This window comes from Calypte anna, chromosome 4A (assembly GCF_003957555.1).
Source record: "Calypte anna isolate BGI_N300 chromosome 4A, bCalAnn1_v1.p, whole genome shotgun sequence".
Classification (NCBI taxonomy): domain Eukaryota; kingdom Metazoa; phylum Chordata; class Aves; order Apodiformes; family Trochilidae; genus Calypte; species Calypte anna.
The window spans coordinates 37640144-37664070 of NC_044248.1; the positions used below are offsets into that span (position 1 = coordinate 37640144).

The following is a 23927-nucleotide window of genomic DNA, read 5'->3' on the forward strand; positions in this document are numbered from 1 at the left end:
AACAACTTCAAAGATCTTAACTGTTACTTGAAAGCTCTAAAACATTGGGCTAATTTTAATGAAGGTGATTACTTTTGTGGTTTTGTTTTTTGGGGTTTTGTGTTGCTTTTTTTGTTGCCTTTTTTTTTTTTTTTTCTTTTAACCCAGCCAGACCAACACTTTAAGGTTATCACAGATTTTATTCTTGGATGCTATCAGTAGAAAACTGAAGCTGACATATTTTTGAGGGACACACTGCTTACAAGTGCTGCTGCACCTGGAAAGTCTCTTCCTATAAGACAGTGGTTACTTTTCAAGGGATTTGATTAATATTAATCTAATTTAATCTGATACAGACTATTAAAGTTCATTGCATTTCAGTGTTTGAACTAAACCACTTTGATTTCTGGTATGTAGCCCTGCCTTTTGGCCATTTTTGTGTTGATCTATGAATGCTGCTTCACATCCTTTCTGTTCAAGCACACAGAAAAATCTTTTTGGCAGCAAAATTCTCACTTATCACAGCTGTTGTATGAAATATTTAGTTAGTTGTTAGAATGCCTGAAAGTGATGTTATAAATCACCTTTTTGGACACATTTTTTAAAAATTGAGACATTCTTGTATGTCTGCTTATCGGTGTCAATTTATGATATTCTTGTTGAGAAGTGTTGAATGTGTGAGAGGTCAGGGACAAGGTACAGTTTTGTGAAGCATGGCTTTGCAAAAAAAAGTGTGGCCAGGTCATTGTCAGTATTTTCTGTTCTTTCAGAATGACGAAAACTTGTTATTTAAGGCTGGAATTCAGTAGAGGTGTATAGCTAAAACAAGTAAGGCAAATTACTTATAAGTGTGAAGATTAGATGTAACATTGTGTCACAAATATATAGTAGTACCTACTGCCTGGGATTTGTTTCTGGTGTTTTCTGTACATCTTGAAAACAATGAAATCAGTGAGGGTGCTTCTGACCTGAAGCTTCATGTAACCATGTCTGATGTTCCCTGCTTTTTTGAACAGGCAGAAATGACTGTTTCTTTTGCAGTGGTGGGGGAAGTTACAGTAATTCTTTTTAATTCTTTTTTTTTTTTTTTTTTTTTATGGCACCAATTACAGATGCCTCTCCTAATTTTGAAACCCTCGAGCTGCTTTTCTCATTGCTTGCTAGTCATAAAACTTAGAGTGAGAACAAGGATTCCTCTGGAAGGCTTGGTGTGCCCTACCTTCACCCCAAGGATGGTTCCCTTTCTAGCAGTGCTGCAGTTTCTTCATCCCCTCACCTGTATGCTCTCTTAGCACAAGAAGGAATAATTAAGTGTTCCTTGTAAGCTGAATGTCTTCAGAAAGTTGGAATTTGTTTTGTCATTTTCATATATGATGGATGTCAGGTCACAGGTTGATTTCTAAATCATTCTGTGTTGATATTTTCCAGAGACTGTGGTTATCTGGATCCTTTACTACCACTGTATTGCCTCTATTGGACTTTCACAACTGGACTTTCTTCAGACTATTGAGTACTCAAACCCATGACTTCAAAAAGCAGGGAGATTTTGAAATCCCCTTCTATGGAGCCCATGTAGTTTTTTAGGGTAAAGAGGTTTGGAGTGTCACTGTTCATATTCAGAATTATCCATCCTCAGTGCAGTTTTAATTGACCTTAAGCCTTAATAGCATGGGGCCTCAGTGACTTTACCTAGTGCTTTACTTAACAGCAGCCTGACAACCCTTAGCTTTGATACCAAGACAAATGGATGTTTCTTGGACTTAAGCTAGTAGCACTGCTTTTCCTGGCAATATTGTTTTAAAAAGGTTCTTGGGCAGAAATGTCAAGCTCTAAAGGAGACCTGGTTCCCCTCCATCAGTACAGCCTGAGTGCTTTGAACTCTGTCTCTTGTATATAAATTTATCCTTGAACATAGAAACAGATTTTGAAAAAATCTTGTCAGTGTTTTCTGTTATCTCTTGCTAGATCCTTAATTTAAGGAGGAATTGCTGATGATTTACTTTTCTACCTTTGGGATGCTTTCATGATTTTTTTTCTTTTTAATTTTTAAAGTAACATTTTTGTCACCTCTCCATTTTACATCAGAGCAAGTGAATAAGCCTAGTAGACTATTCATTTGGAAGCATTTCCACACAGAATGTCTTTTTTTGGTGTGCTTTTTGTGTGTGGTGTGTGTGCTTGTTCATCAGTCTCCTCTGGGAGGAGGCTGGACAGAGTTTCTGGTATCAGACATCAAAGCTCTGCAGGCAGTATTTAAAAAAAGATTTAATTTGCAATAATATTTCAGATCATGGAATAGGAATTTTTATAATAATTTGGTCTGTTAACAATTCTTCAAGCAAAGGTAATGTGCAGAAATACTGGGAATGTGCTCTTGTCTTCTTGAGCTGTGCACGGAGGCAGTTGGAAAATGCACCTGACTGGACAGGTCTTAATGATAATCTGGTGATAATAATGATGATAATCTTTTGATAATCACCAGGGCCTGAAGATGTTCAGAAAGTTCTGGCTCATATGAAGTATTCATAAGCAATATGGTTACCACTGACACTTAATCACCAACTTAATATGCATATTTTTCTTCCAGACGTTTGGTTTTAATGTTGAAAACAGCTTTGTGGTAACATCTCTGGAGTGCACCTGGGCCAGAAATCAGTCATCAGCACGCTCAGATTTACAGTGATTTACATATTCCAGCTCACAGTTGGGGTTCAGCCTTGCTTAAATACCAGCTTTCCAAAAACAGTGACCTTGAATAAAAACAGACAGGGTTATCCCTTTATTCAACTTGTGTGTAAAACACTTGGCAATTATAATAAAAAACAAAACAATCAAACAAAACTATTACAGTTGTTCTCTATGAGAGATGATTGCTTGATTAATTGCCAAATTACTACAGAAAACCTAGAGTTAAATAAACATGTATTTTAAAGCAGCTGCTTTGCTTCATGTTTCAATGTGTCTGGGCTATAATAGGAAACTGTTGTGGAGACTGATAATAATCTTGTGCAGTTAATAAGTAGCTACCATGGGGTTGGTTAAATGATTGTACTGTTTTGGGGTGAACTTAATGAAAGTAATGAATTTCTTCCTTTTACCTCAATTCTTTTTAAAGTTTCCTCTCGTAAAAGAAAACTTGAAGGCTCTCCCACAAATTGCAAAACCAGAAATGAGCAAGTCACAAAAAAGTCAAAAGCTAATTATGTAAGTATTGTTTTTTCTCTGTGTGCATTTTAGAATAAGCGGAATTAATCAACTTGGTCAGTGACAATGATGTGATGAACTTAGCATGTTTCATGAGAATATCCTTTGGAATTGAAATGTTTTCATTTGAATGAGGTTTTCCTGACTTCTTCTCTTTGGCAATTCTGGATGGAATTACCTGCTTCATTCTTGAGTGTTTGTGGATTTGTATCCCAGTAGCCTGTTCACTGCTTTTGTGGCAGTGGTTAATGGCAGGTAGCAGTATGTGAGGCACTGAGTGCCATCAAGTTCTTGTGAACATCAGTGGGAGTTACAGGCTATGGATCACCTTGCCTCTTCCTCATCCCTTATTTTTCCTCAAACAGATGAAATTCAACATCTGTTGGTATTGTTCTGTATAGAAGCTGTGTTGTTTACAGACACATTTGAAACTGTGACTTAGGAGAATTTTTATAAGGAATGAATTGTTTATGTTTAAAGGAATGATGACTTTGCTGCTGATAAATAGGAACATGTCATGATCCTGGTTGCATTCAGGTTGGTATTTAGCACATCTTACACACAGTACTACAATGCTGCCATGAGGCCAACTCCCAGGAATCCCAGTAGGCATCCATGAGAGCCATTTATGGTAGGTAAAGGGAACTCCAGACTAAATACTGAAGGATGGATGGAGCGTGGTAGCTATCTTTGTGTTGAAATTCTGACCTTGGTCAGAACAAAATGAAGAAAATGCAATTTTCCTTGAAAGCAAAAATAGTATTACTCAGATATTCCCCTACTTCTTGGAGGAGAGCTGTGAATTTGTGAGGCAAGATTTGATGAGGTTTGGGTTTATCCTACTCAGCAAACCCCTGGGTTAGTTTACAAAGGAAACTGATGGATTATTACCCAACCAAAAATAGCAAACACTGCTTTAGTGGACCTGGTTTCATCCAGCAGTTTGATTTCTGTGCATAACAGCCCCATTGCAGTTAAGGGGGGAAGGATTGGGGAAAATAAAGCTGAAACACAGGGTTTTTAGAATTTTTAATAGAAGTTAGTGATGAGAAAACTTACAGTTTTTTCTAGCTCTTGCCTTTCTTCTGGTGTCTAAGCTGATTTTTAAGCCTATAGTGTACTGTATCTGTACTCTTAATGATTCTATGGGCTCATGGCCTCTGTTGGCTGGAGTGCCTCTGGGTGATCTGTTTTGGCCTCTTTCAGCAAAGTAAATATTAATCAAACATGTTGGCATCTCTGTTGCAGAGAAGCACATCTATAACCACTTTGCATTCAGAGCTCTGAGAAGAAACTTGCATAATTTTGTGGAGAATGCGTAAGAGAGCAGCTTGTGGCATGTAGAGGTTTTGGCACTCCTCCATTAAAGACCTCCCTGATTAAAGGCTGATCAGGGCTTTTAGTGAAGCTGTTGGTGAAGAAAATTTGATGTGATTCCATGGTGCTGTGACCCAGTATTTGTGGTGATTTTTTGTTTTTTGTTTTTATATGAGGATTTATGAGTGAAAACACAACAATTGTCAGGTTTATAGACTGGTGGGTTAAATACTGCATACTTGGTAATCTTACCTAGCTGACATCTGTCCTAAATATCAACCAGAATCACTACTAACTTTTTATCTTAAGGAAATACAAACTAGAAAGTTATAAATTATTTATATTTTGGCAGGTAACTTTGCACTGTGTATGTCTATCAAGTAAAGAATGCTAGTCTTTCATGACTGAAGACATTTTCTGTGCTTATGAATGCTTTGGTCTTATTTTGAGCTTTGGCTATGTATGAGGAATCATTTCTGCCATTTAACTTTTTCTTAAATGCTTTTGTCATTTAGAGTGGCTCTTTTGAAAGTAAGCAATGTTGATTAGGTTTGATTTGTTTTAGTTGTTTTTTTCTGTTTCTATGCTTGTAATTTTCATTAAACCTAATAAATGTCTTTCTTTTTAATGTAGCTGGAGGAGCTAGAACCCCAAAGACAATGGGAAAGGCAAGAAATGCTTGTGAAGAAGCTGCAGAATACATTCCCTGGACTGGATAAGGAGGTGAGCTGATGTTTCCTGATGGCACATCAGGTTTTGACTTCAGAAAATTCCAGCTGTTGTTGGTCCAAATATAACACTCCTTACACCATCAGCAGCCTGGGAGAGCCCAGGCTAGAAAGGTTGCCCTAAATTAAGAGCAGCTGAATGTAATCAGGAGTGTATGGAACTTCTTACCTTACTTTTTTTGTCCCTTGGTGAGCCTGGCATAGTTATGACCTATTATAAAAATGCACGTGAAAATTATCCCTGTCTCTCTCACACACTCATCCTTCCTGGAAGACTCAGAGTGTATGCTTTGCATTAGTTTGGTACCTGATGATACTCAGCAACTGTTCAGGGCCTTTTTCAACTGGGTTTTGAGTTATTGAAAGCAAAGCTGCTTTATGTGTGTTCTTTTGAAACACACTTTCTCCCTTTTGAAAAGTGGAGTGCAGCTCTGCCTGAACTGAGTATATAAGCATAAGCTGAAGGATTTTCTCCTTTTGATCCTTTATGTTGTTGATTTATTGGAGTTTTCTTTGTCTTGTGCAATGAAAATTAAATGTCTGTGCCATAACATTATAATATACAGAAACATAGTTTTTGCTTATCTTACCACAATACAATTTTTTTTTCTTTTTACTAGGAACTGAGAGAGGTTCTTCAGGATCATAACTGGGTGTTTCACGAAGCTCTGGAGACCCTGAGAGTATTTGCAGAAGATGGTGAGAGTAAAGATAAATTTATAATCCATTTTACCCCAAGATAAAGCAGACTTGCAATAAAAATATATTCTGATGTCCAGCAATGGCAGTCCTGGCAGCACTATGCCTAGAGACTCACACTGATACTTGGAACTAGTATTATGGCAAAGATTAAAGAAGGAATTTCAGATTTGCTGTATTTTTAAGTGTCATGATTATTTATGTTTTGCTCTGTAAGTTGAGATAAATATCTTTGCCTTGCTAATACAGATTTACATAAGAAGTTGTAATTATGTATGCATATATCACAAAATATAATTTGAATCGTGTCAAAGCTGACACCTGCTTCCCTCCTGCTTGTTTAAAAATAAGTCTGGGGTTTTATAGAGCAAATTGTCAGTTATTACTGCATAGGTGACAACTGACATAGACCATTTCATTCTTTTAAGATGTATTCTAAGGGAGAAAAATTCTAGAAAGAGGGCTTATATTATGCGATCAATTTATAAATACCAGTGCATCAAATGTGGTGGGGAGCAAGAACCATGATTCCACATAAATCAGGGAGTTATACCCTAAATACTATTTATTGGGTTGCTGAACATGTTACATAGCTGTCAGATATGTGTATGTTTTGCAGTATCAGCTATTTTAAGCTGATTGGACAGTATTCTTAAATGGATTCTTTTCAAGAGGAGAGATCTGTCAGTGTGCATGAGCTTGAGTCCTTACTGCTTCTCCTTTGAAAAGATATTAAGGTTGGAGTCAATCAGCAGCAAGCTGGGACTTAGCAGAAAAGAAAGCATTGTAAGCACTTCCCTCCAAAGGAGGAAGAAAACCCCATACAAGTAATTTCTGGAAGTGACTTGCTCACATTCTGTTAAGTAACCTCTATCTTAACTTTAAGACAGTAGAGTTATTTTGGTTTCTTCAGGAAATGCATGGTTCTGTTGTCCCACCCCCAATGCTGTACTGAGATGCATTAAAAGGGAAGAAATGCATAATTTTCTTTGTGAAAGTAGGCTTGTTTTCTGAAGTCAATAGAATTCATATCTTTGCAGTCATGTGAATTGGGACTGGAATCTCATCCCAGGGATATATCAGACTTCCTAAATACCTGCTCTTGCCTCAAGAGTTTCTGCAGTGCTCACACATTATATGATGTTCGTAACTCTGTGTTAAGATATACTTGAAACCATCTACTATTTGAGCAGTATACAAGTCAGCATAGCTCATTTTATGTTGGTACTATTTGCATGTTTTGAAACAGACTTGTGTGGTGTTTCCCTTTCTTTTCTCTTAGTAACACCTGCTGTTGTGTTTTATATCTACACAGGTTTTATTTTGGAAGAGCAGCAGGGTTTTAATCTTTGCCTTTAGCCAGTATGCGTTGACTTGTTTTCTTCCATATTGCACACACAGGTTTGGAATATCATCCCAAAAGTAAATCTTCCAGCTGGAGTGAAGCCTCTGCCAACAGCAGAAGTGATGGGAGTGCAGAGAAGCTGAAGGAGAAATCTTCTGGGAAGGAGCAGAATGGCTTTCAGAAAAAGGACAAAGGCAAGAGGAGCATTTGGAGCACTAAAAGAGACACAGACGACTCGGAGGACAAGTCAGCTTCCGAAGATGGTGACAGCTCCCTTGATGAGGACTACAGCAGTGGGGATGAGGTGATGGAGGATGGCTACAGAGCCAAAATCCTCAGCTTCCTGCAGGATGCTTCTCCGAGCGAACTGACTTTGATTCCCCAGTGTTCTCAGAAAAAGGCTCAGAAGATAATAGCGCTCCGGCCCTTTAACAGCTGGGAAGCTCTGGTAGGTCTGCATTCTTCTTTTCCTACCCCCAGCCTGCCTAAAGTCAAGGTGGCTTCAGCCTAGGGAGGCTTAGATGGGTGGCCTTATCCCGATCAGGCTAAAATGCTATGTTCCTCCTAAGCCAATAGCATTTCAAATAGTGTCATATGACCTGGTTTTGAATGAATTAAGGGGTGATTTTTCTGCAAAACTCAAGCTGATTGGCTGACATTACTGTCACTCACTCTCTAGCATAGAAAGTTTGGTTGATTTCACTGCAGAAGAAGAAATTAGAGCTTTCACTTGGGAAGGAGGTATTTGCTAGCTTGTTCTGAGCTCTTGTAGCTGAAAACCCATGCAGGAGGCAAGGACGTGGCAGGACTTTTACTGCAGACGCTTGGATAACAGCAGCAGCAGCAGCTTCCAGGGTAACTCCATGATTGAAGATGCCAGCATGGATATTTTCAGTTTCATACAAGCAACAGTCATCGTTGTTTTTTCTTTTTTTTTTTTTTTTTTCCTGGCTTTTTTCTTTAGTCTACTGCAGCTCAGTTTCTAGCATGGTTTTGCTTGCTGAGCACTGCAGCCATTTTTTATTGGAGCGAGCTGCTGTGTTTTTATTAATAAAAAGTAAAGCATCAGAATGCTAAACCGTAATGCACACCAGAAGGGAAAACAGAACAGTAGCTCTTGGTAAGTAGATTATTTACTATGACTGGGTTGTTACTTTCTAATGTTTCCCATGGTTTTATTTGTTGCCTTCACATTACATGCAGTTTCACTTAACTGTAAGACATCAGAACAAGGATGAGAGCAACGTCCTGGTAAAGAAATTTGAAGTGCATTACGGCAAATTTTCTTGGTTTAATTTACTGGTGCTTTGGAATTTAAAGCAGTAACTATGCATAGGCCCTCTTACAGACTATTTGGTATGTTTTTTCATCATTGTATATTCTGAAACCTCCCCCACTGAGGGGTGCAAGGTCCACTTGTATTTTTTCAGAGCAGAATAGAACTTCTTCACTGTGTGTAAACAATAACATTATTATTCAGTGTGTGAAATGTTTGACCAGAGAACAGTAAGAGACACTAAACAGATTTTTAAGGAAAACAAAATTATCTTCGTATGTCCTGTTGCAAGGAGGGGGAGAAAGGAGGAGGATAATTGAAAAAAAAATATAAGGTACAGGTATGCTGCAAAAGCAATCCGTTTTGCCCCAAGCTTTTGGCTTCTCACAAAACATCTGCCATGCAGCTATTCCTTTCTCAACTTGTTGGATTTTGCCTGAGCTTAATTCTTTGCAGAAGTATTTGCTACAGGGCTGTTCTTCTCCATGTAAAATATTTAAGAGAAAAAAAGCTGTATGGGCCTGTTTGCGTTCAAAATTTGTCTTTCATATAGATTGCTGCTGTCAACAGCCACATGTTTATGTAGCATTGTGAATACTTGCCCAGAGTGGAAATAGTTTGCAGCAGACTTTAGCAGATGTTTTGTATCAATGTGGTTTTAATTGTTTGTATAGATCCAGTAGCTCAGTGACCTGATCTCTTACTAATTAATAAGAGAGGTAGAATAATGGAGTGAGCTGAAACAGTTTTAGGATTAAAGGAATTGGCTTGGTTTTAAGGTCTCTTTATACACTGGTGATGTCTTTTGTAACACAATGTAAAGTATTAGAAGTTGATATTGCTTTTTCATTATTAGAAGTATTGAGGAAGATCTTAAGGCTCTCAGCCTGAGATTAAGACTAACACCTAGTTACTTGGAAACTGGAAGTCTTATTCCAGGAAAACTGAAATTAAAATGCCTTTTTTAATTCTAGACAAGCTTTTTAAGTTGGACTAAGGTATTTTCAGATGGATTTAAACACATTTCAAGCTTGTGAAGTCATTAAGAATGCCTGAAAGCACTTACTCTTTAGAGCGGTTATTTAAGACAGATGTTTAACTTGGTCTAGTTACAAACATTTAAAATACACAGAAAAACACCAAACATGGTTATTGAAAAATAAATTGAGAGAGCTGAAAAAATCCTTGTTCATAAGAATTAATTCCATTGGCAATTTCTGGAGGCTTTAGGCATCTATCACATTTGGAGAAACGATGCTTTTCTTTGCCAAAGACCTGTGGCCTCTCCAGAGTATGTTGTGTGCTTAGGGAGAGCAGTGGGTAACAACACACAGAGAGCACATTCCTGAGTCCTCCTTCTATTCACAGCTTAAAATTTCACATTGCTTTCTGAGGGCAGGTTTGGAAGAGGGGTCCCAGGTGCCTGTGCTGTAGAAGCCCAAGCATGGAATTAAGACAGAAGAGAAGATTTGATGCCCAAGTGGGAGATGCTGGAGCCCAGCTGTGCTTCTGGGGTCTGGGGGTGGGGTTTGTTCCTTTGCCCCTTGTGTGTGCCCAGTGTGATTTCACACTGCCTCTGGTAAATGCAGGGGGTACAAACTAGAGGGAGTTGATGGCTCTTTTCTTACTTTCAAGGTTTATAAATTGTTAACTGCCTGATCTTAGCACAGAAACATATTTGAGATTTGCTTTATCTCATTTGCAGTATTATTCTGTTTCAAATAAGCCATCTCTTTTAACATGTAAAGACTTCATGGAGATTAGACAATGTCTATTGTTTTTAAAAATTCCAGATTTCTAAGCTAAACTGACATGAGGTACTATGTAGCAATTGACACAACATATATTTAGCTTATTGCTTCTAGGAGAATGGAAGAACTGAGCAGTCAAAGATGGACTTGCTGGTCCATCATAGTCTGAGTACTGCAATTGTATGAGACAGGAGATATAAACTCAAGGGAGGGCATCTTTGGCTTTTTTGTCATTTTGTTTGGCTGCACATGTACAAACTGCTAAGAAAACCAGCCTGGCAGGAAATCCATAAGCACCTTGGACCCAAGCAACAAATGCATCTGGTTAGAAATGCAACCTGCTTAAATTGGAGCTGAGGTTTGTCGATTGAGGTTGAGTCTTTCACCCTTAAGCAGTGAAGTGAAATCCTAAATTGCCTTCAAGTATGGTATCAAGGAAGCCTGAGTAGAGTCCACCAGCCTGGCATTTATGCACCATGGGACATTGCTGCAGCCTGCAGCTCTGGGGAACCATTCTTTATAGGTTAGATATTAGAAAGAATTTCTTTATGGAGAGGGTGATCAGACATTGGAATGGGCTGCCCAGGGAAGTAGTGGATTCTCCATCCCTGGAGATACTTAAAAAGAGACTGGATGTGGCACTCAGTGCCATGGGCTGGGAACCACAGTGGTAGTGGATCAAGGGTTGGACTTGATGATCTCAGAGGTCCCTTCCAACCCATCCAGTTCTATGATTCTATGATTCTATGCTGTGGAAGCTTGTGGGTTCTACAGGCTTTGATGGTCTCACATTTTTGAAGCTTGTTGAAGCTGAGAGGATGGCCAGCAGAGGAAATGTTCTGCACAGCAGGGTAACGTGGTGCATTTCACATGCAAACCTATGGCTTGTGTTTTTCTTGTTGGAACTTGGAGGTGCATGTTAACAGGTTGACAAGAAACAAAAGAATTTTTGTTAGTAGCAGATGGCTTAATTTTCCACGCCTTCATTTATAGATTACAGGATTTATATTCATGCCAACCAGAGCTTGAGGCATCAAAACAAATGTTGAAATTTTTAAATGGCCTATAAAAAATAAAGTTCTTTTTGTCTTTCTACATAGAGGTGTCTGTGTAGAAAACATTTTCACAAGTGTTGACAAGTGTGCTGTACCCTGCTTTAACCTGTGAATGTTGGTAACATTTCTGGGCTTAGTTTAAGACAGAGCAAAATCACAGACTAACCAAAACCTCCCCAAAACTGTAGCAGCATGCTGTCAGTAGAGGGCATCATAGGTTTTGGGTTATTTTTTTAATGGTTTGGTTGGGTTTGGTGGGGTTTTTTCTTAGTCAAAGCATAACCTGCTTATACAGTTCAGTTTAACAAAGTTTGCTTTTACACTGCTATGTGGCAGTGTTGATCAGCTACTTAACATGAAGTAGCTGGATCATAATGGCCCCTTCTTTTTTTAAGGAAGGAATTCTAAGTGGATATGTGCCTGTTAAGTTTTGTGCTAAATTTTAACAGATTCCTGATTTAAAAATTAGAAAAATCTGTATGGAAATTATTCTGTTTTAATGAAAGACTAGCAAATCCAGAAGGTGTTTTATTCTTCAATTCTTTATATCTGTTAATAAAAAAGCAATATGTCTGTCCTTTACTTATGCCTAAATAAGCATGAAAGTTAAGTACAGTTAGGAATATGACACAGTTTACTGCAGAAATAAATGTATTAGAAGGTTTTGCTATTTGTGGTAGAGTTAGGACTGGCACTGAATAATGCTGAACTCTGAACAGATTCTTTACAAAATCTTTATCTTTCTCCATAGATTGCTTTGCCTTGATGCTTTCATTATGCTTACATCTTTAGTATCTGATAGATATTGCTTAAAAGGAGGTGTAATGATAATCAGTACATTTTTTTTCTTCCTTTTCTTCTGTTAGAGTAGCAGCTTGGATTATACTTGAAGGCTGTTAGTGGTAACTAACCAAAGCTTGCTGTACAGCTTTGTGCTGTGCATTGCCTCCCTGTGAGGATTTTAAGTTTCAAGCTCTTGGCTCTTATATCGTGAGCTCTTCAGGGAAATTTTCTTTTATTACAGATAGGTTCTACAATGCAAGGAGCTGTGATTTTGACCTCCAGTGTGGTCTTCACACAGTTCTGCAGTGGGCCAAGTGTGTAAGGATTATTTCAAGTTTTGAGAGGCTAGTGGGATGCTGTTACTCTCTGCTACTTGCTGCCTGCAGCAGCTGTGGATTTTCCCCATAGCACCTTTGCTCCCATTACCAGTGTTCACAGGAAATTGCTTTTACTATTTTGCAGTTTACAAAAATGTCTAAGACTGCTGGTTTGTCAGAAGACATAGTGTGGAACTGCAAGATACTACTGAAAGAGAGGGATGTGGTTCTAAAGCTTATGAATAAATGTGAAGAAATTTCAAAAAAACTGACAAAACAAGTAACCAGGATTACTGAAGATGGAGAATGTGGATGGAACATAGAGCAGCCTTCCATTCTGAATCAGAGGTATCTTTCCTTTTTCTATACTTAGTAAGGTGTTGTATAATAAAGGATAAATGGATAATGGCACCTTCAAAGATGTAGTCTCTGAAAGCAGAGTTGGAAATGTTTGACATTTAGGTAGCTCTCAGTGAACTAGATGGTGATGTGCAATGCCGGAAGGAATTCCACAAATATAATTTTAATAATTTTAAGTTAATCAGGGAAGTTGGTGAGGAGGATGAGAACAGAGGAACAGAAAGGTGCAACAGTGCTCAATACCTTGTTTTACTTTCACCACTGTTTCATGAATGTAGAAGCCAGTCTTGAATGATGGGGTCATGAGTAGTCAAATTTATTTCAAACAGATGACCAAACAAAACTGCTTCTTTAGTGGGGAACTTTTTTTTTTTTCAAAGACACAAAATTGAAATGAATCTGAGCAAGCTGTTAAAGCTTATCAACTGGACTGAAGACCTCAGTCAGGATCTTTAGGCATACAAAATTATCTGGAACTCTTTATCTAGTGGGAGAGGCACCCATGATGTGTTTGAGGGGAGGATTCCTTTCAGGGAGATAAATTAATGAGGATCTCCAAATGGGTGTTGGGAATAGAGAGCTTGGGAGGAATGGAAGGAGGCATAATAAAGAGCATTATCTTAAGGGTTAGGAAGTGAAGAGGGAATGGCCAGAGAAGTGTTTATTGTAATGTTTATTTTTATTGCTGAAGGTGTATGAAAATTAAAATAAACCATTTAGCTCAGAGATGCTCTTTGGGATTCAGGTGGCTGACTAAATAAAGTAATAAAGTTTGGTGTTTTTTCAGTGAAACAGGAGATCTAGAGTAAGTTGAAATATAGGCAAGATTTAACTTACTATGCTGTGCTTAACATAGTTGTAAAGTTGAGTTTCATGAAGAAAAAAATAAAACATGGTAACATGTTGAGCTTGATTTTTTTATTTTTTTTAATTTTTTTAATTTTTTTTAACAGTTTGGAACTCAAGCCGTATCAGAAGATTGGTTTGAATTGGTTAGCACTGCTGCATAAACACAGCTTAAATGGCATATTGGCTGATGAAATGGTAAGTGTGAAACTGGTTAAGAATCCTTAAGCTTTGCAAAAAAGACCTTGTTAAACTCTTTCATTTCCTAGAAACCTGGAGCAGATTTTAGGTAATTTAGTCTAATATAATTTAGATTGCAAACAGCTTCTGCAAAGTATGAGGTTCTGAGTTCTCCGTCCCTGGAGATATTTAAAAAAAGACTGGATGTGGCACTCAGTGCCATGGTCTAGCAACCGCAACGGTGGTTCAAGGGTTGGACTCGATGATCTCTGAGGTCCCTTCCAACCCAGCCAATTCTATGATTCTATGATTCTATGATTCTATTTGAAAGCCTAAGATTTGGGGGTGCTGATAATGGCAAGTCAAGTGTTGCTTTACAATGCAGTGGAAGCACTTAATACAACAACAGATTATCCTCAAACTATTAATTTCAGTAGTTCCTTGTCCAGAAATACAGCATTTAGTTAGAGTGAGCCCTTGTCTTCTACATTTCTCTGTCAGTATCAAAATAACTACTTAAAAATATAGAAAAACCTACGTGGGTGAAAACTGTTTTTACTTCTCTAGCATTTTGACCGTATCCTATTGTTATGCTCCCCAAAAGTATCAAAATGAGAGAAAAGCTTATGGGTTTGAGGTTTTGGATGGTGCTGACACCACCAGTAATTGTACAATGGATCCAATTTAGTGGTGCAGCTGCATTTCATTGGCTTTTAATCCTGGCTGCTGTTCATCTTGTGATGTTCTGTGAGTGAATGGGTGGGTTTGATTCACTAATACTTAGGCAATGTTTCTCAACTTCCATGTGTTTTTATTTGTAAGAACTTGCATATTTGTGGTAGGTAAGATAAATGTTTACATCTGTGATACAGAAGACAGAAAAGTGAGTCTGGGTGGAAACATTGGCATAATTTAAAGAAAACTGATTTCCATATTAAATTTTACTTCAGAGGTAACTGGAATATCCTTTTTGCAACTGGCTCAAATGGGAAGAAATAGTTACTTTCCAGGTAGTTGTTTGTCTGCAGCAGTGTTTCAGGAAGGCAATTTTTTGAAGAAGACATGAGGCATGAACTTGAACTAAAAAGAAAAACTTCATAAATGCAACAGATGAATTTCTGGTGCTCAAACATTGAGCTGAGGAGATAATTGAGTTTGACTGCAGTTCAAACAATACACTCAAAACAATTTTTAATGCAGATTTGTAAGCTTTAGTTAACATTGACTGGAGTGTACTTGTCTTATGAATACAAAGCATTATCATGTTCTAAAAATTACAAATTTTGTTTAGATGGATTTGTTTTCTCGCAGGGCTTAGGAAAAACAATTCAAGCTATTGCATTTCTAGCTTATCTCTACCAAGAAGGCAATAGGGGTCCCCATTTGATAGTTGTGCCAGCTTCAACATTAGGTAAGTTACAAGCTTCAAAATTTTTTGTTTAAAAAATATGGACAGACCATGAAAGAAAGATAAGTTTGTGAAAGAAAACAGATTTCTATGATGATATTATACTCCTTAGGTAACTGGAATCAAACCATTCTGAAGGCATGCTGGTTCTGAAATAATTAGAATTTACATGGATATTTTTTTAATATGATCTATATGCCTCACAAAGAAATAAAGGTGTTCATTACAATTTGAACTTGTTTGGCAGAGTAGACTTTTTATGTCGTGAATATTGGCTGACATTCCTAGTCTTCAGGCTGTTCTTAGGATTGGGTTTCAGTGCGTTTGAGACATTCAGTGTCTTTTTTCCTTTGTGCTGCTCAGAATGTGTCAAAGCAGATCAAAATCCTAAAATGATGAGGCTGACTGTCTTTTAGCAGTGTCTTTTGATTGTTTAATCATCTCAGTCGAAAGCAGGAAGGTTATGGTGAAAAAATACATCCATGGAGCTGATGAGTTTGAGCAGAAACTAATTCTCTGTGCACTTCTATTTGGTTTCGTTGAAGTATTTTAAAAAGAAGTAGCAAGTTTGGTTTAGAGAGAAAATGCTACTTTTAATATACTTAATTGGGCTTCAGAAATTTCTTTTTAAGACATCAGAAAAGCGTTGAGTTGTTCCAACATCATTTGAAATTGCCTTTTTCAGTGTGCTTTTAAAATCCACAAGAAACTTTTTTTTTTAAATAACTCTTAGAAGTACATGTTACTTGGAAACAGAGATGTACATAAAGGTGTTAATGAAGGTGCTTTTATGAAGTGAATCATGGGGAGCAGTAAATTGCAGTGGCAGATTGGTCCAACCTGACAGTGCCTGGGAAATATCATCTACCTGCAACTTTCCTGCTACTTTTCTGAAGAAGACTCCTCAGCTCTGATCTGGTTCCAGCCTGGGTGCTGTGTCTGTTCCCAGAGACACCCTGCTGCTGTGGTTTGGGGTCAGCATTTTGTTGGCTGCCAAGCAGCTTCCCCCTGGGAGTGGTGACATTGCTGGTGGCCGCTCCGCTCTGCACACCTGGAGCCAGGTCGAGCTGTCAGGATGCTTTGCCAAATCCCAGAGGCACTGCCTCTCCTGATGAAACACTTCTGGATGCAAGTACCAACAAATGAAGTGATGTGCTTTCCGAGGGATTAACTGTCTAGGGAAGGAATCAGGCTGAAAGTGTTGTATTATTTTGCATGGTGGTTACGTGCAAGCTGGGTTAAGGAAAAGTTAGTAAAAGTCCACTTGTGATTTGTTTAATTTCCTTAAATATTGCCAGTTTTACAGCATTTAGACAGTAAGTTTCTTAACCTTCAGGAGAATCTAAAAGGCTTTAAAATCAGATGTTTGGTTTAATATTGAAGTGTGCTGAAGTTATTTAAGACATATGAATTATAAACTACATTTATGTGCTTTTTATTTTATTGATGTCTTACAGATAACTGGATAAGAGAAGTTCATCTATGGTGTCCTGAACTGAATGTCCTTTTCTACTATGGTGAGGAATGTAGTTTAGAAATTGACCCAATAGTACTGTTGCTTGCCTGGTCAGTCAAATGAAATGTGAATTGCTTGTCGAAGCATTTTAAGAGAGTTGTTTAAATACACCTTTACTGTTGACTATGTTTCTGTGTACTGAATTCATTTTTATAGACACAGAAATTATATATATATATATATTATATGCTTTGTCCTTTCATAGGATCCCAAGAAGATAGGAAACATCTCAGAGTGGACATTACTAATAAAGTGGTCGATTTCAATGTGATAGTAACTACGTAAGTACGGTAATTAAGTAACAAGGGAGATTCAGTAGGGTCCTACTGACCCCTACTGGTACAACAAATAAAAAGTTTGGATTTTGGTGAGGTGTAAAGGGAATTTCATTTTAGCTTGAGGTGGTGGTTACTAAAAATTTTATTAATGCTTTAGTAGCTACTGTGTAGCTGATGCTTTAGATAATATTTATGTACTAAGCAGTAAATGCAAATGGATATATTACTTTGTAATAGATTTGCACATGTTTTTGGAAAGTGTGATGGAGAGCACTGGCTCATCAAGTGAACTGTAATTATTATCCAGTAGCAAACTGATGTGATTGGGTACTTTTAGGCATTTTGACTTAGCACCCCTCATGTGGGCTGTCCACACCTCTTTAACAGATAGAGAGTTTGATATGATTGTGATAGCAGTATGTTAATGATAAATTGGTATTTAGTGTCTCTTCTGATACCTTTCTCTAACAGATACAGCTGTGCAATTAGCAGCTCAGATGATCGAGGACTGTTTCGCAAGTTGAAGCTTAACTATGCAATTTTTGATGAAGGTCACATGCTCAAGAATATGAGCTCTGTACGATACCAGCACCTTATGACAATTAATGTAAGAGGTTGAGTTATTGTTGGATTTTTTTTCTGTTTTGCACAGGTTTTTTCCTGTTTTTATGTGCTGAGGGAAAATGGAATATTAGCTGTAAAGTTCACGTACATGTAATCTTTCAAAAACTACAGCATGCGAGTGGATATTCTATTGTATCCAGTTCTGGGCCCCTCAGTTCAGGAAGGAGATAGAGGTGCTGGAGCAGGTCCAGAGAAGAGCAAGGAGGCTGTGAAGGGATCCAGCACAAGTCCTGTGAGGAAGGGCTGAGGGAGCTGGGGGTGTTCAGCCTGGAGAAGAGGAGGCTCAGGGGAGACCTCATCACTCTCTACAACTCCCTGAAAGGAGGTTGGAGCCAGGGGGGGGTTGGGCTCCTTTTCCCAGGCAACTCTCAGCAAGACAAGAGGGCAGGGTCTCAAGTTGTGCCAGGGGAGGTTTTAGGTTGGATATTAGAAAGAATTTCCTTACGGAGAGGGTGATCAGACATTGGAATGGGCTGCCCAGGGAAGTAGTGGATTCTCCATCCCTGGAGATCTTTAAAAAGAGACTGGATGTGGCACTCAGTGCCATGGGCTGGGAACTGCAGCAGTAGTGGATCAAGGGTTGGACTTGATGATCTCTGAGGTCCCTTCCAACCCAAGTGATTCTGTGATTCTATGGTTAGTGTTGATGTGGTCTTAAGAGTGAATCCTGCATTGAGAACTCTTTTAGGGAAAGAAGCTCCCAAAGAAATGTAATAAATTTCCTATAGCATCATTTTGCTGATGCTGTGATTACATTGATGGCAGTAGTTTAGTTTCAGTATTAAGCAGTTTTATCCTACAGTAGTAAAGATTTTTTTTTAAGTGCTGCTCTGGTGGCTTGTGCTGAAACACTAGCATTATTCTGATAGGACTGTGCAAGAAAAGCTATCTTTAAGATATTTTTTTTGTAGCTTCTGAGTCAGCAGCATTTTGAAAAAAAAATTGAGTACAGTTCTTTTACTATTGAGATTTAGCACTGTAGTACTGATAAAGTATTAACATACTTACGGGCTCTTATTACAACTTATTTTTCAAGATCCTGTTTTCATCAAAAGCATTTTTAAGAAGGTGATCTTTAAGGAATTCAGAACTTGTTCCTATGTATTATATGGGGGAAGATACAATATAGGCACAACAGTTACCATGTTAATTTTAAAAAAATCCAATCAGAGACAAATACCCTAACAGAGCCAGGAAGGCTTTTCTTACATCTGGCTTAGGCTTCTTGAGGAGTCTTAAATTGATGCACTCTGAGTTCCCCACAGGTGTGTAAAGCATTTTGTTGTCTTAAATTATTTAGAACTAAATATATTGTACGTTTAAATAATTATGATTTAAACCTTGCTCATTTTCTCAGGTCTCCAGAGCTGTGTTTTTTCTGCCAATACTAATTTTTAACCTGTTGTTTTTTTTTCTCTCTCTGTTCTTTTCCTCTTCAAACAAATAGGCAAAGAATCGCTTGTTGCTTACGGGGACTCCAGTTCAAAACAATCTGTTGGAACTGATGTCCCTCTTGAATTTTGTCATGCCACAAATGTTCAGCAGTAGCACAAGTGAAATCCGAAGGATGTTCTCTTCAAAAACAGTAAGTACTAAACATTCCCTTCTTGAAAGTAACATTTGTTGCTAGAATACTGCTGTTGCTAATAATAAAAAACTTCTGGTTTATGTTGTCTTACGGAAGTAGATTTATGAAAGTCTAGAAAATAGTGAAATAAACCACTTAAAGTAAAAATGTGTTGCAGCAGGTTGATACAGAACACATAGGATCTGTCTGTTCTGGCTGGGTTTTTCATTAACTTAGAGTAGTTAGAGTAGAGCTGTTACAGCTGAAAACTTCACACTGTAATTGAATTCTTGCAATATTCTCCTTAGAAGAGTGCTGAAGAGCAAAGCATCTATGAAAAAGAGAGGATTGCACATGCAAAGCAGATAATAAAGCCATTCATCTTGAGAAGAGTAAAAGATGAGGTAATGCTTTCTCTTTAAAATTATTTCATATTATCAAAAAGTCTGATAATTTGTGAGTCTAACTTCAGAATTTATTATCCAGTTCTGTCTGTGCTAGTTTTAGCTGTTTATCTAGGAAGAGCAAGAAACAAGCTATCTTTCAGGACTTTGCAAGTTAAAATGTGACTTGCTGCAGCAATGTGTTTTCATGCTCATTATTTGCTGACTGTGTCCAGTTGAGAATTTTCATTAGGATAGAAAAAGATCCCAGAAAGATGATTCAGTGCACTACTAAATGAGGAGAAGTGAGAAATACATTAACCACAAAAATATTTGTGACTTTAGAACAATGACATTTTATTTTAACTGAAAGGATTAAGGCAGTGAATGTTCAGGTATGACTAGAAATCTGTGGTTTTAGTTACTTTGCATCACAGTGTTTATTTTTTCATTCTAAAATCCAAAACCTAGTGTATTTTTTTTTCTGTTTAGAATTCTCTATGTAAAAGAAAGGGAAAACTTAATAGTGATCCAAATCATGTTTTTGTGCATTTGCATAGTCTTGAAGTAATTGGTTTGAAAGGGGTTGTCTCTGATGAGTGTAGGTTCCATGTGTTGCATGTACTATTATTTTGTGCAGTTTTGTAGTGTGCAGACCATGTTACTGTGCAGTTACCATGTTATATGTGTATGTGTAATGTATAATGAGAGTGATGTATAATCCAAAACAAGCTCTGATTTTTTAAATCAATACTGCTGACACTGCAGCCACTTCAGATGAGGAGAATTAGTAGAGCAGCTTAAAAGCAGGCCTATAAGATAGTATGGAATTACTGACTGTTCACTACATTATACTTTTTACCTTGTATGTTTTTATTTTGTCAGGTCCTTAAGCAACTACCTCCAAAAAAAGATCTAATTGAATTATGTGCCATGTCTGAGAAGCAGGAACAACTATACTGTGATCTCTTAAATAAGTTCAAGAAAACTACTAGCAGTAATGGTATGTGATAGTCTTGCTTCCTTTTACTGGATTTTTTGGGGGGTTTTGTGCCCAGACATTCCTTGAATGTGACTACAAAGCCCTTACTTTGGAGAAATGCTCATAAATGGAGAAACACTCATAAAAGTATTTCCTCTGTGATTTTTTTTTTTCCTAAGTTCAGGTAATAGGTGAAATGCCCAAGTTCAATCCTTATAAAGAAAGTTTTCCTGAGAGGCTAAGATGTGTCAGGCAGATCTGTGTTCTACTTCTGAGTATACCTTATTTCTTTGTTGACAGAGAAAAACTCTGACATGGGAAATGTGATGATGCAACTCAGAAAAATGGCAAATCATCCACTCTTGCACCGTCAGTATTATACAGATGACAAGCTCAGGACAATGTCCAAGCTTATGCTCAAGGTAAGGTTCAGAGATTCAGAAGCAATCCTGTACTTATCAGAATTTTAAATGCAACTTAAAGATATTTCTTTTATTGTCAGTCCTCTGGTCAAAAGTGTGTCTTTGCAAAATGTAATTCACTGTTGCTGCTTTTTATTTCTGTGCATCTTTCCAGTATTCTAATCAATCTCTGTGTGTGTTTAACACTGATTTTTTTGTATCAGATACTAGAGTAGAGAGAAAAGTTGTTGGACTGCAGTTACCTCCTTTTCATTAGCTCCCCTTAACACCTCTTCCCTCCATTCCAACTCCTTTGGTTTTAAAAACCAAAGGTCTTTAAAAAAATCTTGGGTGAGCACTGGAGTTTACTCATTTTCAGAGCAGCAAGAAATCTAGGCTGTATAGAACTAACACAGGGAAGGCATAAGTAGTAAACCATTGAGGATTTTTTTATTTTTTTTTTAATTTGGGGTTAATGCCTGTGGAGTTTGGGAAAAATTAAAAAATGTTACTTTTTTTGAGTATTAAAAAAAAAAAATAATTGAAGGTGCAGTGGGTGCTCTAAGAAAGTTGCAGTGCTGGCTTTGAGTATCTGCAGCTTTGTTTTTAAAATAAAAGCAGCCAAGTTTGGGGGGAAGGGAAGAAGTGACCCATTGGTTTATGAAGATTTTTGTCCCCTTTTACTCCTCCTCATACCATCGTAGTCTCCAGGTGTGGCTTTTCTTTTCCTCTTTCTTCCAGGCATGACATCCCTCCACCCCACCCTACATCTTGGGCTGGGCTTCCCATGTCTTCTACCATCTATCCAAGGATTGGACCCCCTTTTTAGGGAATGTGTCTTCAGGGGAAGAGGTCTGATACAGGGGTAAAAGGTCATAGGGCTTGATGGGAACTAGGTAATTGCTATGGAGGTTGAGCATAAAACTTCTGAGTTTTTGGTAGTGCAAGTTCTTGTAAAAGCTGAATTGTGAAGTAATGATCCTCAACTAGAAGCCTGAGGTTGCAGACTTCATCTGTTGTGTTTTGTTGTTTTTTTTTTGCTTGCATGAGCCCCTCTCTGGCTTTTTTCCATGTCTAGTTGTGCTACTTTGTTCTTTCAGAAATTCTGGATGTTATTGTGTGATGGTTGGTTTTTTGTTTGGGTTTTTTATTATTATTATTATTCTCTGTCCACATTGTGTCTTGCATTATTTTCCTTCATTTTTGCCAACAGGAACCCACACATTGTGATGCAAACCCTGACCTTATCTTTGAAGATATGACAGTAATGACAGATTTTGAGCTGCATTTGCTTTGCAAGCAATATTCTCGTGTCAGTGACTTCAAGTTAGACATGGACCAGATCTTGGATTCTGGAAAATTCAGAGCACTGGAACATATTCTCTCTGACCTTAAAGAGAAGGTTGGTACTACAGATGACTGAAACATCTTTTCCTCTCCAGGGTGGCTCTAAATAACTGGTTAAAACATCTCCTAGCTGTATATGCAACCCAACTGCTTTTTACTGGAGTATTACAGTGTCATTTCATGCATGTAAAGTAATGAAAAGCAATACTCACAGCTTTCCATGTACAGACTACCTAGGCACATCACTTTAGAAACAGCTGAAATAAGCTTTCCTGTTTTTTCCTATTCCCAAGATTCAGAATATTCATAACACTTCTTCCTCAGTGCACAGAGGGCTAGCACCATTTTCACAGCTCATGCACTTAGATCTTCTTTTGGCAATTGAATAAGACTGTACTACATCAGAATGCTTATGCATGTGTTAAGCCAGTGTAAAGGTAAGAAGAGGTCACTGCTTTGAGTCATAAATTCAAGCCAGCTTTTTTTATAACTAACCACATAACTGTAATTCTTCAGAGGATCCTGAATTTGTACAAGAGTGTGCTGTGCATCTGTTTGATTATTTCAGACAGCAGTGCTGCTGTTCTGTATCACATGGAATACAGCTTAAATTTCAGTTTGAAATGAAAATATTTTGTCAGTGTTCATATAGATGCAGTAGATCCTCTCCTTTATACATTTGACATGTGATTTATAGATTGCTTGAGTCCCCTAAATACAAAGTAACTACAAGAGTGTTGCATTTATGAAAGATGGGTGAATGCATCAGGAATAATGGATAAAGTATCTTCACTGACAGTCAGTCCTGACTTGATGATTTTCAGCTTAATCTTTTAGTTTGGAAAACAGGGATTCAATCAAAATCATATATTTGCACCAATCAAGTATCTGTGTAGTTTATTACCTTTAATTGACATGTTCTAAAACCTTTGTTTTTCTATGTCATTTCCAGGGTGACAGAGTTGTGTTGTTTAGCCAGTTCACTATGATGCTGGATATCTTGGAAGTTTTCCTAAAACACTGGCAGCATAGATATCTTAGGTTGGATGGAAAAACCCAAATTTCTGATAGGTATGTGGTTTCTCTTGATGAAGATGAGAGAAAAATGGATTTGTGCATGGAGGGGGGAACAACCTTTTTCCTTTGTTTTTCAACTTACAGAATTCTGTGGTCACGAGCTACTGAAAGGGTTTAATGTTGAATTTTACATCTCACTGGTAGGGATGAGGCTGAAAGTTGAGTTTTAGATGTTCAGGCTACAGTCTTGTGTCTTCAGCAGTTCAAGGTGTGTCTGATTTGCTTGTGTCCCAGCATGCCATAGCTAAAGCTCACCTGTAGATTTTCCTTCAAAATGTAGTACATCTTTGTTACAGGAGGCAGGTAAGCCTCTCTCTTTCTCTTGGGCAAACATCTACTCTGTCCTTCACAGCTAAAAGCATCATAGTATTTGAGCTGTGCTGTTACTCTGCTGGTTCCTCTTTCATGATTTTTGAAAATATAATTTATGTGCTCACTCCTTCATTTCAAAGAACTTGTTTCTGCTGTGGTATCACTTCCTACTTATAGCTGGAATCTGTTACT

General features: G+C 37.7%; 1 protein-coding gene across 1 annotated transcript in view; it reads left to right on the plus strand.

Annotated features, from left to right (window-relative positions):
- Positions 1-23927, plus strand: part of SMARCAD1 (SWI/SNF-related, matrix-associated actin-dependent regulator of chromatin, subfamily a, containing DEAD/H box 1) — a 42008-nt gene that overhangs the window by 16021 nt on the left and 2060 nt on the right. Inside the window, exons 6-21 of the mRNA XM_030450220.1 lie at positions 3095-3183; positions 5134-5223; positions 5849-5927; positions 7329-7720; positions 12600-12802; positions 13768-13858; positions 15152-15251; positions 16706-16765; positions 16970-17045; positions 17514-17649; positions 19114-19251; positions 19542-19637; positions 20502-20619; positions 20899-21020; positions 22213-22401; positions 23299-23417. Of these exons, the coding sequence (XP_030306080.1) occupies positions 3095-3183; positions 5134-5223; positions 5849-5927; positions 7329-7720; positions 12600-12802; positions 13768-13858; positions 15152-15251; positions 16706-16765; positions 16970-17045; positions 17514-17649; positions 19114-19251; positions 19542-19637; positions 20502-20619; positions 20899-21020; positions 22213-22401; positions 23299-23417 (2098 nt within the window). The remainder of the gene's footprint in view (positions 1-3094; positions 3184-5133; positions 5224-5848; positions 5928-7328; positions 7721-12599; positions 12803-13767; positions 13859-15151; positions 15252-16705; positions 16766-16969; positions 17046-17513; positions 17650-19113; positions 19252-19541; positions 19638-20501; positions 20620-20898; positions 21021-22212; positions 22402-23298; positions 23418-23927) is intronic.